The sequence below is a fragment of the Opisthocomus hoazin genome, chromosome 5 (assembly GCF_030867145.1).
Source record: "Opisthocomus hoazin isolate bOpiHoa1 chromosome 5, bOpiHoa1.hap1, whole genome shotgun sequence".
In the NCBI taxonomy this organism is placed as follows: domain Eukaryota; kingdom Metazoa; phylum Chordata; class Aves; order Opisthocomiformes; family Opisthocomidae; genus Opisthocomus; species Opisthocomus hoazin.
The window spans coordinates 45,997,107-46,014,622 of NC_134418.1; the positions used below are offsets into that span (position 1 = coordinate 45,997,107).

Consider the following 17,516-nt stretch of genomic DNA (forward strand, 5'->3'; position numbering starts at 1 on the left):
GCAATGCCAAAGGCTTTTGATCTCCCTGCCCATAACTGCAATCGGCAGGGCGGGTGGCGGGGAGCAAGAGCCTGGTTCAACAGCAGCTATTGCTCATTTTCTTTTCACACTACAGGTCGCTGGCTGGCAGAAATCTCTGAGGAAATGCATCTAAAAATATTTTGAAAACTTGACCTCCGCTGATGAGAAAATTAAGTGGTGACTCACGGTCCCATCAGCTCCAGACTTGATTACTGCAATCTGAAGGACTGAGAAGCTGATATTCCACCGAGACTGCAATTTGCTTAGGGGGGCAGCCGAGAGGCCTCATTGGCACCAACTGCTTCCCACACAGCTCTCTTGTCCCTTTAATCACTAACAAATTTAATTTCACTTCTCACTGAAGATCGCACTCCCCATCTTTCTGGCGAGAGCACAGTTTAGAGGCTGCTTTCATGACCTCTGCTGCGGCTCTCGATGCCTGAAGCAGACCCGCCCGTAGCAATGCCTCACGCCTGCACGTCCCGGCACTGCTTTCTTGAGCCCTGCACATCTAAAGCCGCTGGCCCGGCCCCATCCATGCTACTCCGGAAGATTACTTACCATCCTGCGGGGTGTTCTCTGTTGAATGAGAATTTTACAGGAACCGTACACATAAACTTTAAAGAATTTAATTCAAAATGCCTCCTCATGAAGTCACGGTTTAATGATCACGAGTGGTAAGGCGGTTAAAGCCAGAAAAGGGCAAAGTGGAGACAACCTCCCTCTTCTGGCATTGTTCTGAATCGATGCTGTAGTCTTGGTCTGGGAGATTGGGGCTACCCGTGGAAACAGGGACAAAAGAGATTCTGTTTGTTAGATGCCGGAAAGGCCAGGCCATCAAATCTAAAGTAAAATACTCTTCATTTACTCTCGTCATGTGCTACATTATCAGTGAGCTTTGTTAGAACAATGGCAGGGCTTTTCAAACAGCTTCCCCAGGGAGACCGCTGTGCAGCTCAACAGCCCTTTCACTGGAGATGTGCAAGTGTAACCACGGGCAGAATTTAGTCTCTTGTCTATTTAACATGTTTGCAAGGGACTCTATGTGTTTCTGGCACTTTATAATAATAGCAATATAAATGCATTCGGATTATAACAAAACGAAGAAACTATGATTTAGCCCTTTAACTGCGTGGTAATTCCCAAATGCATCAACATCTATTTAAGTGCAAAATAGTCTACAGTTTACAAATACAATGCTGCGATCATCTGCTGTAAAGGTTCTGTATGAGATTATGGTTCAGTACAAAACACAATTCAGTGTCTGAAATTTCATTTTTAATGTCAGAATAACATAAAAAAGTAGCTCTTTCTCCATATGCAATCTTACAAAAAAAATGTATACCAGGAACCTGGTCCTTTCTAGTGATTTCTACATATATAACAGCTCATCTCTTATGCACGTATACACTTGCACATAAATAAATGTGCTTGCAGACAGACAGTATTTCATCTTGCCTTCTAACCTCCTGCTGCCAAGATATTTCCACAGAAAACCGTACACAAATAAAACTAACAGCTCCTCTTTCCCTGACTGCCAGAATAAGTAGGGGACTAAGTCTGTAAAACAAAGCTGCGGGATTACTCTCCTTTTTCTCTGTGAACAAGCACAACTGCGCAGCTTCTGCTGAGATTGCCTTTTCTGTCATATAACCTTTTCGCACTAACTAAAGGATCTATAAGAAAAAACACAACCACAATTTTGATTTTAACTACATAAAAAACAATTTACCTTGGACCTATTACTGGAGTCATCAAAAGCTTCTCAATTTAGAGCACAAAAAGGGAAATAAAGTGTTTGAGTAACTCCATACAAAGTGCTAAGATTCCCTGTGACCTCTGAAGTACTCTTTTATTGTGTGGGCTTTTTTTTCCTCTGCTATCATTAGATGGGATTATAGATATGCAGAAGACAAGAAGTGTTGGTGATCAAGAAAATCCTTATGTTTTAACATGGGCAAAGTTCTCGTTTGCCATCAGTTTTGCCTGATTATGTTCAATACCAGATATCGCTCAGTTAAATTTAAAGCCAAGAAGCTGAAAAGATTCAGAACTGTTCTAACCCTCTACTAAAAAACTGCTGGAGTTCAGTGAATTAATTTTCAGTTGATGATAATTTGCAGTATTCTGAGGACTTCCTTTCTCCAAGTTTAGTTCATAAAATATTTCTGTACAGTTCACAGATTTATTTTTTTTAAAGAACAAGCAAAGAGTTTAAAAGCTTACCCACAAATGAACAAAACGTAGGTAATAGATGTTAAAAGTTGACCTAGAGGATAAGTAATTTTATCTTGTTTTTCTATTAACAAAATTAACTTCAAAACAATTCTGTTTATTAAAGACATATAGGCATAATAACAAGTCATAAACAACAGTCTTTAAACATAATAGGATTGATATGCATAATTAAGTTTCATTAAGTACGGATTTAAAATACGTATTCCCTGTAGACCAACACCTCCAACAGTCATACACAATATTTAGGCTGCCCCAAGCAATCAACAAGGACTTTGTAAGGCTCTAACAAAACTACACCTTAAAAGAGCTTGAAATATTCTTAAATGTAGAAAAACAATTTAACAAAGGATGTATTCAGTGGAATCTAAGCAAGTTGCTGGATGTACTGAAAGCCAGAGATTCAGTACGTAGAGGTAGCTCAGTAAGGGTACTTGCAGTGTTCTGACTATTTAGCATTGGTACAACCACAGTACGCTACTGTATGCTTGAACTCTTCCTACATATTTAAAAAAAGCGAGCGCTCTTTCTGGGCTTGTTGTTTTGCCATTCAAAAGCAACAGAAAGAGTCATTGACTGTCCTGAGTCTGGACTCTCCTTTGCAAGCAGGGATTTTAAGCCCAGACAAAGGAAACTGTTCCCACATGGAGCCAGCAACCGGTTAGCATGCTTAAGGAAGGGGAACCTTGAATTTGGCCGAAGAACACGCAGGCTATTCTCTCCAATTACCTCGCAGGTCGGCCCACTGATGGACCTGACCATGCTATCTAGGGATGCGTGGACCAAACCTGTGAGCTCACTGCCCGCTGCCCTTTGCATCCCTGGCTAGTGAGAAGAGAGCACAGCCCTGGGGGCGCGGCGGCGGACGGACAGTGTCCCTCAGCCCTCCCGCCTGCTCGATGTGCAGAGCTTGGCCCCCCACCTCCAGGGAATGAAAGAATTCAGCATGTTGCCACCTCAAGTACCTTCCCTACGTGGTCCTTTTACTGGTGATGACAATTGTGAACAAAGTGATGCTGCCAGCTCCCAGCAGTTTCTCATACAGATGGCAAGAGAGCAGTCTTGCACGACTGACCATCAGGTAAAGCACCGACGACTAGTACCGGATTACTTTCCTGTTGGTCACAGGAATAACAGACCAAGTAAACCAAAGCCCATTTTTTTTCACTAAGGCAAAAGGATATGAATTTCACATGCTTATTTTCATACAAAAGATCTTTAGCTTGCTTAAATGGCTATATAGCCTTATCAGAGCCACGATAATTTACATCTGCTAAAGATCTGCTCCTAGGTGCTTGCACTCAGTTGCACCATCAACTGCAATGTTAACAGTGACACACATGAAACTTCTGCATTTATATCGATCCCAGTTTGACCTATTTCTTTCATTCCTTTTAATGTTTTAATGCACAATTGCCAGCACAGTTTTTGCAGATGGGTAAACCTCAGAGTCTAGACTACAGTATGCTTCTGAATAAATGCCAGTGTTCCTTTCTCTTCAACACTCCTCTTAGAAACAGTATTTTGTATTCTTTTTTTTTATGTTTGTTAAAAAGAGTAACATTTGATTTTTTAAAAAGTTGCGACTGATTGTCAAATTAGCTAAGATAGTGTTTGTGTTACTATAATGATCCTTTTAATTGGAAAAAAAAAATTGTCAACTCTCTTATCCTCACAAGCTATTATTCATTACCAGCACAGCAATATAGAAAACATAGCTTGGCTTACTGCAATAAAGGCTCTGTTTCAATATTAGCATCCTAAATTCTGTCACTGCAGATCTCTATGCATTGCACTGGGGGAAGGAAAAGAAAAAGGAAACCAAAAATTTGTGTTCTTCAGGGGTAAATTATAAAAGATCTCCTAGCTGCAAACACAAATACTTCACTCCTAACCCAAGCACCAGACCATTTCTTTGAAGAAGCTTATGAGGCATTTAAGATATACAATGGCACAATATCATACAATGGAATTGAAAGAATTTTCTTGAGAAACCATTAACTTTGAAGGAATGTCTAGACAACTGTGTCAACAAATGCAAATAATTCATGCTTCTCAGCTTCCATCCAATGGATGGCCCCATGCTGAGCATACACAAACTCAGAAGAAAAAGGCATGTCACAGTCATATGACTAGGGAGTGTAACAGAGTCACACAGAAATTCAAGTCAATCTTGGAAAAAAACCTTCAGAAAGCTCTTCCCCAGGGTAAGCCAGCAGTGGGATAGGCTTCATTTTGGCTAGTTTAAAACAGAGACTTACAGCTGGTGCACCCTGGCTTCAAAGCAGGGGCAATGGAAGAAACAGCTGTTAGTCATGACCATTCACTCGGTTAGAAAAATAAAAACTAAAGGACTCCAAAATACTGTACAACCTCTTGCAGTAACCAACAAAGTGGCTTCTGGAAACAATGCTTTTGCCAAAAATGCATCTGTAAGGCACTTAGCAGGTATCTTTTTAATATATATATATAAAAAAATAAAATATGCACCAAAGCAACATTCACAAATACCCAGTTGTTTCAATTGTCCGTGTGTACAGTATAGTACATATATACATTCACTGTGACACAGGCCATCTCCACAATTATACCTTCATGGGCGCTTTGGGCTGCCTGGTTAACTTCAGTGCCTGTGAACAGTAAACAAAACAGTCACTTTTTTATATTCTTAAAAGACAACCAATGGCACAAGACAAGATTTTTGTTTATAAGGGGCAACAAGAAGTGTACTTCTGGGAGGCCGAGGGAGGAGTCAGCATGCAGCTGACAGGCCACTCGGAGTTTTGTGGTGATGTTTTTATCTCTGATATCTCTGATAACCCATCACAACCTCCTTGTACACAGACAGCCTTAACAGTGGAACCACAAGCAATACGGCTACAGTGCCAGTGAAGGAAGTGGAGGTGGTCTCAGATATCTGTCTTCTAGAAAGCAGCTATCTGGACCCCTCTCAAACCACTTGTGGCACAGACACAAGAGCTTCTGACCCGCTTAGGGAAAGACTGGGAAGAAAATTTCTGTCAATACCTTTGTGTTCAAAGCAGACTCAAAGCCTGCTCAGAGTATAGTCACTGCTGCAGTGGTGGATGTCATGCACACCTCTGAGGTTTCTACCTTCCTTTCTGAGGAAAGGTAAGAATAAGCCAAAGTCAATCAGTTCAGAGGTGATTTTATGCCAGGGGACACCTGACGTCTTTGCAGCTCCAGTCTACTCTCACTGAGGAGGAAAGAAACCCCACGCCTCTATCTGATGGCGGGGTCCAGCTCTGTGTTCCCCACAGGGCTGGCCAGCTAAGATAGCTGAACTATTTATTCAGTGTGTGACAGAAGTTCAACTCGAATGAGAAGTGATCGTGCTTCTAGTTTGGCAGGAGGCAGCCTCTCTAACTTCAGAGGCAAACGTGACAGGCTTAAAACGTGTTGGGTTTTCAGCTGCTCCTGTATACCGATGCGGTCACTGTGAAGGATGCCTGGTGTTGGTGTGCTCTGCAACAAAAAAGCTCACTGCTTTCTTGCGCGGGACAAACTGGCCTGAGTGAAAGGGAAATCCCTGAAATTTGTAAATCCCTGAAATCTGGAACCTCTGTTTCCCTTAGGCTTTTGGGTGAAGTGCCCTGACAGACTGGCATTCGCCTGTCAAGTGAGAGACTTATCATTTCTGGAGGGTTGGCTAAACAAGCAATTTTCAGTCTGAGAGATGTCTGCTGGGTCTTCTTATTGTAGCTATTAACCTTTAATATTGTACATTTAAAGCTTGTAAGCACTGCTTGAAAAACGCTCCAGCACAAATGTAAACCCTAAAAAAATCCAAACCTTTAAAAATAAATAGGCTATATTCCCCTCAGAAACACCAGCTTTCAGAAACACCAGCATTTAACTATTGTTAAATCCAGCCGTTTGAGATTAGTCTTTTGGATATTATTCAGCAAGAGACTTTGGAGAGAGACATCATTCCACATTTTGTTTGCGGAAACAATTTTTTAACTTTGTAGTTTGGCAGATTCTGCTCCCATATTTACAAACTAGAAATACCTTAGTGTAGATGAACCTCTAAATATTTAAATTCAATCTGATACAAACAGATCACATGTACTATCATAATTAAGAAAGAATGTCACTGCAGTTGAGTACTGTGACTGGATAACCGTCTCCCCCTGCAAGAGAGATGCCAAAATGAAGCCAAGGTGTTTATAGAAAATAAACATCAAGGGTGATGATGACATGTTTATTTTCAAAGCAGGAGACCATTATCCAGTCACAACATTCACTTCTATTATACTTATTATAACTGTACAAGACCCAACCTCATTGATTTTTTTCAAAGAGTAATTAAAATAACATTTGTGAATAATACAGAAGACCAACTGAAGAAGCTGCTGCAACAGAACAACAATCCCCCAAAGTGGCTGTACGGTAGCATTACAGTCTGATTAGCACAGAAGGTTCAGTTGATGCTTAATGAATAAGAAAGTAGTGCTGGTGAACTGTAAATCTCTCCAGAACTGGTTGACTTTTCTGATGCCGTCTAAAGGCTGTGTTAACTTGCAGCAACTGACAGCAGCCCCTAAAGCCCATGACCGCCCCTGAGGATCAGGGAGGTGTGGATGAGCTCCAGCCCTGCTCCAGAGAGCAGTTAGGTGCTGAAGAGAAGCCAGCACTGCAGGGATCATTCTGTCACTCGTAGTGTCAACTTCAGGCTATCTTTCTGCAGGAACAGCATAGAATTTTCTTTACACAACCTGTAACATTTCCTGATAATACCCGATTTAAAAAAATCATGACTTTCAGACTGACGGAGAAATTACATATGATCCTCAAATTTCCATGTTCAGATGCTAAGGTAAGTATGTCTTAACAGAGTCTAATTTCCAGACTCAGATCCTGAAAACTGAGTTTTCCCACTTTTTACAACTCAGGTAAACAAAAGTGGAGCCACATAAAAATCAGTGATTTGGGGAACTTTAGCATTCAAGTTAGCAGGTGACTTTAGTGGAGTGAAGCTAGTAAAGCGGCAGCCTGTTGGGCTCTGCTGAAAATTGGAAACATGGACGTTATAAAAAAAAATTTCTCAACTGACAAGTGGAGAATGCAGGGTACTGGTGGTGCTGGGCTTCCCACAGTTGGTCTCAACCTTCACCTAAAATAGCTGTCAAAGACTGCTTCAGTTGCCACAGCTTCTTGATCCTTATTATCTCACAGCATTAAAACCAGTTGCACGGACTAGCTTTCTGCGAGGTGGTTACTACTGTTCTGAGACCCTGAATAAAACCATTGCAATTGTTTCATACAGATCACAGAACGGCTGTCAGATCTCAATAGCTTCAATTTGTACTGAAATAAGCATAATGTGAATCAGTGATGTCAATGCAAAAACCTCTAGGTTATGGTCTATAGTCCTACAAGCTACCCCATGCCATAATTTTGGCATTAAATGTGATGCACCAGACTCCTGCAGACTTCTTGCTATTGTAAAGAGTGACCCAGTAGGAGAAAAAAAAAAAAAAAAAAAGATGTTTTCAGCCTGCTTCAATTCAATTCAGAAAGTGCCCTCATTTTAGCCGATTTCCCCAGCTCTCCTTCCAGTGGACAGATCTTTGTCACTTCTCCACGAGGGAGATCCAAAGCTGTGATTATTAGCTACAGATGGAGCCATTCTTATTGGGCATAACCTGAATCTATAATTTGGATGAATTCATAATTTGAACTAATTGTACAGGCCTAATTTCAAGATTTGAACCTTTTCAGAGCCAAGGGGGATAAAGTTTAGTATTTTTAATTTGATACTATTGTGACTATCACTCTCACAAAGCAAGTAAAGAAACAGAAAAATCCCTACCATGGGGATCTCCAAGAAGGAACCTAGGGAGTTTAAGATGCATTTAGTATTTCTTTCCTCATAGCACACTTTCTATTATAAATCAAACCCAGCAATTCTTACCTTTTGCCTAGAAACCATCCAAGATTTTATTGTTGGTACCAACAGACTGCCAAGAAGAATCTGAGCAGGATGATAGATGAGTAAGGGGACGGAAATTAAGGACAGGTGCTCATAACCCGCAAATACTATCTTCAGCATTGGAATCCCTGCAGGCAGAAAAACAGGAGACAGACCCTCACCTCAGACTTCGAACTCCAGATAAAAGCAAAGCATTTTGTGTTGCATTGACATTTCACCCAAAAAAAGCCCCAAAAGAAACAAAACGAAGACTCAGAAGTTTTATATAAAAAAACCAACCCAACAAACCAGCAACAACATGAAAAAAAAAAAAACATGGCAGAGAAAGTTCTGTGGCAGAAAGGAAGGAGTAGGGGAATGCCATAAAAGATCTTTTCTAATTATGTTAATAGCTGTCAAACTCCTGATGAAGACTTGATATAAAATACATTCTGCTATAGCATGAGCATTCGGTTGCTGAGCATACTTCTGTACTGCTTATTTACTGCTTCCTCTCACTGAGCTCTGTTTCATGTTTTCAAGACTGTCCTCCATCCAACCTGCCCAACTCCTGCTCGTAATCTTTCCTCAGTCCCTTCATCACTGGAGGAGAGTTGCGTTTTCCTGGCGTACTCCCTGCCAGTTGGTGAGTACCCAAATGACAGCCTTCCCTATTTTGACTGATTCATGCAGTCAAGGTAGAGAGTCAAGTACTCTGCAGGTGAATGCTCATGTTAGAGAACAAAACACTCTGCTCTACCTGTATGTTTCAGAAGAGATACAGCATGAGAGAGAAAAGGTTTAGTAAACCAAGTGACCTATGAAGTGGTCATGCCTATGAAGAGTTAGGGAGTAGCTGGAGTACAGAGGTTGCTAGATGCTGGAAGAAGTGAGTGTCAAGAGCTAGAGATGAGCCATTTATCCTAAGAGTTTGAATATGCACTCAACGGTGCTAATTCTATTAGACATCTCCATGCATAATCTTCCCACTTGATGATGTAATATGTAAAATTAAATTTTATTTAGTTTTGCAGTAATGAAACCAATTACATTTACTTTTAACATGTTATTGTTCCAAATTATCTGTTTAAATCTTAGAACTTCGCTACTACGCTCCACAAAGCATCAGTGTGGGCAAAACTTGCAACTACCTCTGTCTTGCTTGACCAGACATTTGCACAGTGGCCAACAAGAGCAGCTGCGACTCCTCAGGAGCCCCCTGAGAATATACCTTATTTTCATCCTCATCTTAAATGTCATTCTAGGAATCTTCCGCCAGCACCAACCTTGCAGCAAAGCAGAATCCACAGTTTTCACAGAGTTCATCTGTGTGTCTCCTTTCTTAGCAATGACAAAACACTGAGCTTCAGGCCACATGCCCTCCATTCCCCCATTAGTAGATGTTTCAGATCAGCCAAAGTTGCCATGTTCACATAAACTTTTGTCTACGTCTTGGATAAATTCCCGTTGTCAACACCCTTTCAGGTTTCCCTTAATAAAAGCTGCCTCCTCCCTATGTGAGGAAATAGCTTGCTTGTTGAATATTTACTGCTCCACCAGTGCCCCACTATTGCTGACACACGTCCAGGCTTGACGAAATCTTCATGATGTTTCCACAGCACCATTTCTTGTAATTATTTTTATTAGCTTCATCACATTACACCACTAACAATCTCGTTACCATACAGGTAGCCTTTTCTTCTGTGGATATTTCCATGGAAAGATTAAGTTGAATAAATAAAGGCTTGCCTGCTTAATTTCAGTATTATAATTACCTTCAAAACAACACCACTGACCTATCACACAATAGGGCTGCTTATTATTAACACTAATTTCTGGGGCTTGGGAATAGATAGTATTTGGATAGAAACTAAATGGGCATTTGCATTATATTAAGGAACGTAATTTACTTGAAATGCCCATCATACTGTTTTCATAAACAGATACAGGTTTTATTGCTTGTTTGGAAGTCTCAGCTTGGCCCTTGTGGATCCTGTTCTGTTCTCTAACCACAGAAAAATAAACGAGTCCCAAGCTAAGAACATGCTATATATATGTTCATAAGACAGAACCTGGTGTTTTGGTAGTGCAATTTCATCCATAGATCCAAAAACACTTTAGTAAGCTGAACAGGACTCCTACAGAGAATCAGAGAACACTAAAACAACTAGCCTAAGAACACACAGAAAACTAACGGCAGAGACACGAACAGAATGGATCCAAAGTGACTGAGACATGCTTTAAATGACTGTACATTTTCTGCACTGAAAGAAAAGATGAGAAATTCCAGCCTAAAAGGTAAATTGTCTAGAGGAAAGCTATTTCAGTAAACTAGGAAAAGAAAATTAAAGTTGTCAAATATAAATACAAAATACTATAATTAGTGTGACAATATAATTAGATCACTGGATGCAAAGAGGTTCTTAATTCACAGCTTGTTTAAATACATGTCACAACAATAGGTTCCAGTAAGCCACTAATGTGCAATTAAAGTTCCTGTTATTTACCACGAAAAACTAACTGGTTAAAAGAAAAATTAATAATAATTTTTTGCAGGTAAGCATTCATTTAATGGAAAGAAAAAGCTCTGCTGCCTTTTTATGTACTGATTTTTATAATCCCAACTTTTGTCAGTATGCAGCTTTCAGAAAATATTTCGTGACAGAGATCCACAGACTACAGTCACAAATGCTTCTGTCAGTAATACTACCACAAAGCTAAACAAAACAGCGTAAGTTTTATTTATTTTTAAAAACGTTGTCTAAACTTTTCTGTAGCAATAGATAGTACCTGCAAGCATCGGTATGACTGCTAAAGTTTTCCAAATAAAAATTAAAAAATAAAAAATAAAAATTTCTAAAAGACAAAATTTACCCAAATTCCTAATTAGGAAAAACTAATTTCAATAGTTACTTTTCCTTCTCTTAAAAAAACCCACCTGTATTTTTTTTAATACGTATAAAAAAACACTTGCAAAAAAACCACCCCAAACAAAAAAACTGAAAACCAAATCCCAGCCTAAGGAAGAAAACTGACATTATAATGCCTGGGCTGATACTGGATGCTGTATCTTAGCCTGTAATGTATTTTCAGGATGAGATTATGAACTAGCACTAAGAGAAGCTATAACAGAAACACTGACTGAAACAGTAGTGACATAAACAGGTGCCGCTATAACAAAACTAATAAAGTGAGAGAGATGAGTTTAAATCTTTCAGATAGATAGCAAGGAATGAAGGTGCTAAGCAAAAGGGATATGGTTATCTTTGTTTTGGGCTGTCCACTCCTCTTTTCCTCATCTTTCATAACATACTGCTTCCAGTGCTAATGGAGTACGATAGCTACACTAGGTCTAAGATAAATCAAATTTTGCACAGGATCAAATCACATATATCAAAACCCAGGCCACTACCTTGGTCTTAAGTTTTCTCAAAGTACACAGCAGCTCCTCCCCCTCCCTCCGCACCCTAATATTACTAGGGTATTTATTTGCCATCTGGAGCATGAAGGCTGTATTCACACATATAAAGAATAATGCCCGTAAGGATTTTTCATTTTGTTTTCACAGAGGCATTGATCATGCTTATCTGCATTTCAGGGTAACTGGACTGACTTCTACGGGTCTTCATCTTGATTGACACTGAAGGAGGAACACTGGCATTATCAGTTTATATACAATCTTTTTGTTAAGTTTTAAGACTGCTCTCATGGTTTGAGGGCTCATGCTGCAAACACCCACTCACATTGCTGTGGTTTATGATGTTACAGGCTTCCAGCAGCTTGGTTCCATGCTTCTGCCAAAGACCCTGACTTACTACGTATCACGAGAGCTGAATGACAAAGTGTTCCTCTGTGGTTTGGGGCCAACTTTGGCAGCTTTGCTCGAAGTAGGGGTGTAAGAAGCTGTGGAGTTGCCAAACCCTTTTAAACAGCCTTATTGCATGAATGTATGTCCAATTCCTAGATCAGAGCTGACCAAACACTGTGACAAGTGCATGTCAGGGTTGTATCCCATCCTCCTCCGAAGAAAGAGGAAATGGGGTACCCAGGTGAGAAAGCGGCACCTCACCTGACCAGGACTACAGAGGGCTGTCGCAGAAGGGAGGAAGCACTGAGAGATCATCCCGCAGACATCCCTGACAAACAAGATTATTGGTATTCCTAGCTTTTTACCCTAAATTTTCCTCTTTTCCTTTGTTTGTCTATGTTTCTCCTACCAGTGCTCCCCACATTCCCATCTTCCTTCTTGCTCTTTGGCTCCGGTATTCAGAGCCTCTTTTTTTTTTTCTGTTTATATTTTCTTCCTTCCTCCTTTTTCTTTCTCTTCTTCACACCCATGCTTCTATCCTGCTTGGTTTTGCTTCCCAAGACTTTTGACTCTGCTCACTTACAGCAGTAAATTATGGGTACTTCCACTAAAATCACTAAGCTCGGATCAGTGCAGTGGGCACTAAAATCACAGTCCCACTGCAACCGAGAAGCAAGTTAGGACTGTGATACGGAGTACTTTTTATTTTTCTCCCTGTTTGCATCCTCACTCAGCCCATTTCATGTATGAACTTTGCAAACTTGAGGAAGAGCTGGCAAGAGAAAAGCTGTTTATTCGTGACCTTCAACAACGGCAAGGAAGAGCAAGAGGACTGCACTTACAGACTGCCATAGGAAAGCCCTGTTCACTCTCCATTGCTCCAGGGTATTCCAGCTTGGCTCCAAGGCTGTGGTTTATCAGCCCTGGTCAAAGGCTACTGTTTCTCTCTCAGTCTGCACAACTGAAAGCTACTCACCCCTTCCTCCAGCTTTTCACCCAGTCTAACCTCCCACATCCTCACCTTTCCCCTTTGCTACTTTCTCATTTCGTAGTCACCTTCTTAAAAGGCCCATGAAAATATTATGCTGCACTTCACTACATTTAGTTAACTGTAAAATAATAATAATAAAAAATCCTAAAAGATTCGAAGGTATTTTTAAGATAATTTAAATATAGGACTCTTTTCATCTAGCTATCACTGCAGTAATATAAATGAAGCAAATTAATTTTAATGCTCCAAGGTACTGATTCTGTGTCACTGTCACTGACAGGATCCAACTAGACTTTATGAGATGGCATTTGACTTTATGAAAGTGAGCACTATGCACGCATTTACAATTTTACAGGGACTTTAAGCTGTCATGCTGAAAAATGTTTATAAAACATTAATCAAAAAATGCCTCTTTAATACAATGCATTGTCTGAAAGATGTTAGAAGGCACATATTGTAAATGGATTCTTTTTCTGACTAAAGTAATTTCTACCAAAAGCCTTTCCCCACTGCTATACAAGTACACAGTGTGGAGAGATAAAGAGCACTTTCCCAGCACATTACTACCTGATCCAAACACTTGGGAAATCACTAATGTACCGCATGCCATATTTCCATGTCACGCATGACACATTTGTCTAAAATTACCCAACAGAGTTTGACATTGCAGCATATTCCATAGCAGAGCTTTCAACTGACATCTGCCAAGTAAGAACTTCAAGTAGGAGCTTTCTTCTTCTAACAAGCGAGTAAGAGTTTTCTTTTATCCTATACCCATGATGGAAGTGATAAAACAATAAGTACTGGAAATCAGGGTTTTTTTCTATTTTAATATGTTTATTTTATGCTCGCTGAATGTGTATGCTTCCCTCAAAGCACTGTTTCATCATTTGCTGTTTTCTATCATATGGCACCGGGTTCAGAAAACTTAATAGAACATTTTTATTACCACTGAAACATAGGCTATTATCTCTCACACCCAAAGCAGAATTATTGCTAGATGCACTGCTCACATATTTTACTGTATAGGTTTTTCCCCTTCGATGTCTTCATAACAAACAATTTATCCTAAAACTTTATTGCTTACATTACTAAAACACATTCCAAATCACAAAACACTGCAGCATTTCTTAGGAAAAGAGGTTTCGTGCAAAGTAAAGAGGTCATCACTAGGACGCTATGGAACCACCAGGCATTCAGGAATCAGAACAACCCCCACAAACAGGCAGTGAAAATACTTTGCAGAAAAGCCCTAGCTCCTGGATTTTCAGTTCTCCCTCTACTCATCTACACATTTTGGAATTCTCAATTGCCATTATTTTCAAGTGCAATATACAAAATGAATCAAGTGTATGATGGTAGCTTCTCTGACACTCTCCATGCTACTCTCTTTCTGCAGGATCCTCTCAGGGGTTGATATAAAGGGAACATTAGGAGGCCAAATAGCTATTTCTTTTTTTCAATTGACAAAAGGCCAGTAAAGAGGGGCATATATTGCATTAAACCCCTCCTAAGCTGCCAGAGCAGGGGGGTTCTGAGCTTATTCCTACAAAGACAGTGCCAAATGAGCACCTGAAATTTTACCACCAAGTTTCAGAATAGTATTGCATGTGGCCCAGTGACTGCATGGTAGGGAAGGGTGGTGAGATCTCGGGAAAATCCAGTTTCAAGGATTAGAAAAAGGCTGCTCATGCAGATAGCTACCAGAATGGCAAGACGCTGCTAATCTCGTCTGAGAACTTTCTTAAGAGTTTCCCTCTTTCCTCCCAGGCAAATCACATTGCTACGGTCAGTTTTGAGGAGACAGAAGTTTATACACTATGCCTATCCTCAGTGAAGGCTAGCCAGGGATACAAGATGTTTCTTGCTCTTGTTCAGACTCTGTTATGACATACTGAGATCATGATAAAAGATGCTTTTGACAAATCAACTGGTTAAGGATTCTTTTTGCTATATCCGCGCCTCTCCAGGGCATGCACTGAACTCAAGTTAAATGCTCTTCCCTCAGGACCGGTTTCTTTCAGGTATGGGAATAGCTGAATGATATCTGACAACCCATAACAACACACATAGTCACTCCCTATTGAGTATTCCCATTTCAGCTGAAGAAAGTACCTTCCAATGTAATAAGAAATCACATTACATTGGATGGAAAACAGATTATTTGAAGCTGAGCCTAAAATAGGCAACCAAAGTCTAACCCAGGTGAAAAATTCCTCAGAGGAAAATTTGGTAGTCCTTTTCCAGTCCCACTCCAGCTGTAACTCTGAGATTTCTTTTGCTCTGACCCGTAACCAAGAGATCCTAACCCTTACAGTCATTTGGTACTCTGCAAAGGTACCAAGGCTGAGAGAAGGAACAGACAACCTTTGCTACTCTCTTGTAGAAGGAAATAACAGCGTCAAGGTAAGATTCCACCTGCAGTGGCTAGACAATGGCTTACAGTGGTACTATGGTTTGTGGCACTACTGGTTCAATCACACCCTGGTGACAAATCCTAGTGTTACCATGGAAATCTGACTTTTGCCAGTAGGTATAAAGAGATCATCCATCAGTACACTCATAACTCTCTCCAGGTGATACGACACTTGGTCTCTGATAGAGAAGGATCTGCAATGTTTGTAGCAGTTGAGACTACACTCCCCTTGGCTTTTTGCCCACATACATGCTGTATGAAGACTTATGCTTAAAATATTTTCAGGGAAAAGACACAGTTTTTTCAGTATGTTTTCATATTTCGGGTCAGTGATAAGTGCAATGGAAAGCCTACTGTAGGTGACCCTGCTTCGGCAGTGGGGTTGGACTAGAGGACCCACAGAGGTCTCTTCCAACCCCTACCATTCTGTGATTCTGTGATTCTGTGAAAGCAAAAAAGAGGTTCACAAAGTGGTAAAAACAAACATACTGGTGAGGCATTAAGGGAATCTGGAAGAGCTGCAGGGGAAAACTGCCAAATGGAGGTCTATCCTAGTTCAGCTCGGAAGTCTGCATGGACCCTAATCTTCAGAAACATTTTCCTCTTCATCCCTCTCTTTGGCAAAGAACAATGATTTACCAGAATATTCAACAAGCCCTCGCATTATATTAATTGACTTACCTTTTTTTGAGGACTAGAATTATTGGGAAGGCTCTGTACTGAACCAGAGTGATGTGGTCACATATTGGCCATATAGTTATGCTAGGATGCAAGAATGTCGCTGAGACCCACACTACGTGGTAAGACACTGGACTGGTCTAATATTTAAGCAGAGAAAACGACTGAGGAAGAGAAACAAATAAGACATTTCTTTTGCCCTAATTCTAACAAGAATAAAGAAAAGAAGAAAGCCTAATATGTTTTGAATGCTTTTACTAATTCTTGTTCTTCAGGTAACTGGCTCATTACACTCATCACAGAAATCAGTAATTTAAGCACAATGTAAGTACAGCTACTAGTAAACAGCACATCTTGATACTACCAAAGTTAGAAGTAAATAAAAATGTAACAGGCAGGAGGAAGAAAAAGAAAGTATTGTTTGTCTATTTCTGGGTTTTCAACGGGGGAATTCAGATGGGAAGTGATGTTTAATGAAGAACACAGGCAAGCTTACCAGCTGCTAACAATGAAACATTTAACACCAACAAGTGAAGACTAGTGCCTTAGACTCCAAAACACCTCCACCTGTCTGACAACATAGTACTAGTAATTAGTTAACAGGGAATTCAAGAATGAATTGAAACACCGTAAGTCATATTTTAAATGTGACATCCTTAATTTGGCACCACAATGGAGGCATAGCAATGTTGTAAGTTAGTCCTCACACTTCAGTGCTTCTTTATTGCTTGGATATCAGTTCATTCTTCACACACATAACATACTCAAGGCACCACATAAATTCTTCCTTGTAATTCATTAGCAATATCTAAGCTATGAAGTTTGAACGAATGAAATTTAAACGCTTCCTTCCATTCTCTGTAATTCTTGTAGCCAACATTTTTTTAAGATTTAATAGGTTAGACCTACTAATGAAAGGAATTCTGGACAAAGAGATTGACAAATGTCCTAAAAACACGAAGCTGAGACGTGATTAATTTTATTATTTCCATGAACATTACTGCCCTTTCCACACATAGCTAAGGCTAAGATTTCTCAGCCTTAAAGTTTTTATTATGTGTATTTTATTTACACATATCATTAAAAAAGCCATTATATTTTATAGTTGTTCTTATTATATTTGTAAACACAAGCAGGAAAGGATTATACTCCAAATTGTTTTATGCTATGTTATAATCTGTTTTTTTAAAAGCTTTTTCTCTCCTTAAACCTTAATGCAAATGAAAACATGATACACAAATTCATTACAAAGGGTAAAACAAGAAAACACTTCTTTCAAAGAAAAAAATATTTGTTAGGAATACTAGCATAATTTTTCCTTTAATTCTTTCTTCATCTGATTTCTGTGGCCAAGAAAAGAAGATACGTGGCCAGAAAGGCTTTAATGCTCCAGTCATTTGGGAAAATATTTTGAGAAAACAGCTCACTACCC

At 39.8% G+C, this 17,516-nt stretch overlaps 1 protein-coding gene across 4 annotated transcripts in view; it reads right to left on the reverse strand.

The window, feature by feature from the left end:
- Positions 1-1,282: 1,282 nt before the first annotated feature.
- SLC10A7 (solute carrier family 10 member 7) overlaps positions 1,283-17,516 on the reverse strand; it is a 159,905-nt gene continuing 143,671 nt past the window's right edge. For 3 of the 4 annotated variants that reach the window (XM_075421088.1, XM_075421087.1, XM_075421090.1), the window contains 2 exons: positions 8,195-8,340; positions 1,283-4,886 (listed from right to left, as the gene is read on the reverse strand). In XM_075421088.1, the coding sequence (XP_075277203.1) occupies positions 4,842-4,886; positions 8,195-8,340 (191 nt within the window). In that variant the 3' untranslated portion in view covers positions 1,283-4,841. Of the gene's footprint in view, positions 4,887-8,194; positions 8,341-17,516 lie in introns of those variants that run through there. The other variant, XR_012764025.1, reaches the window with a different exon arrangement.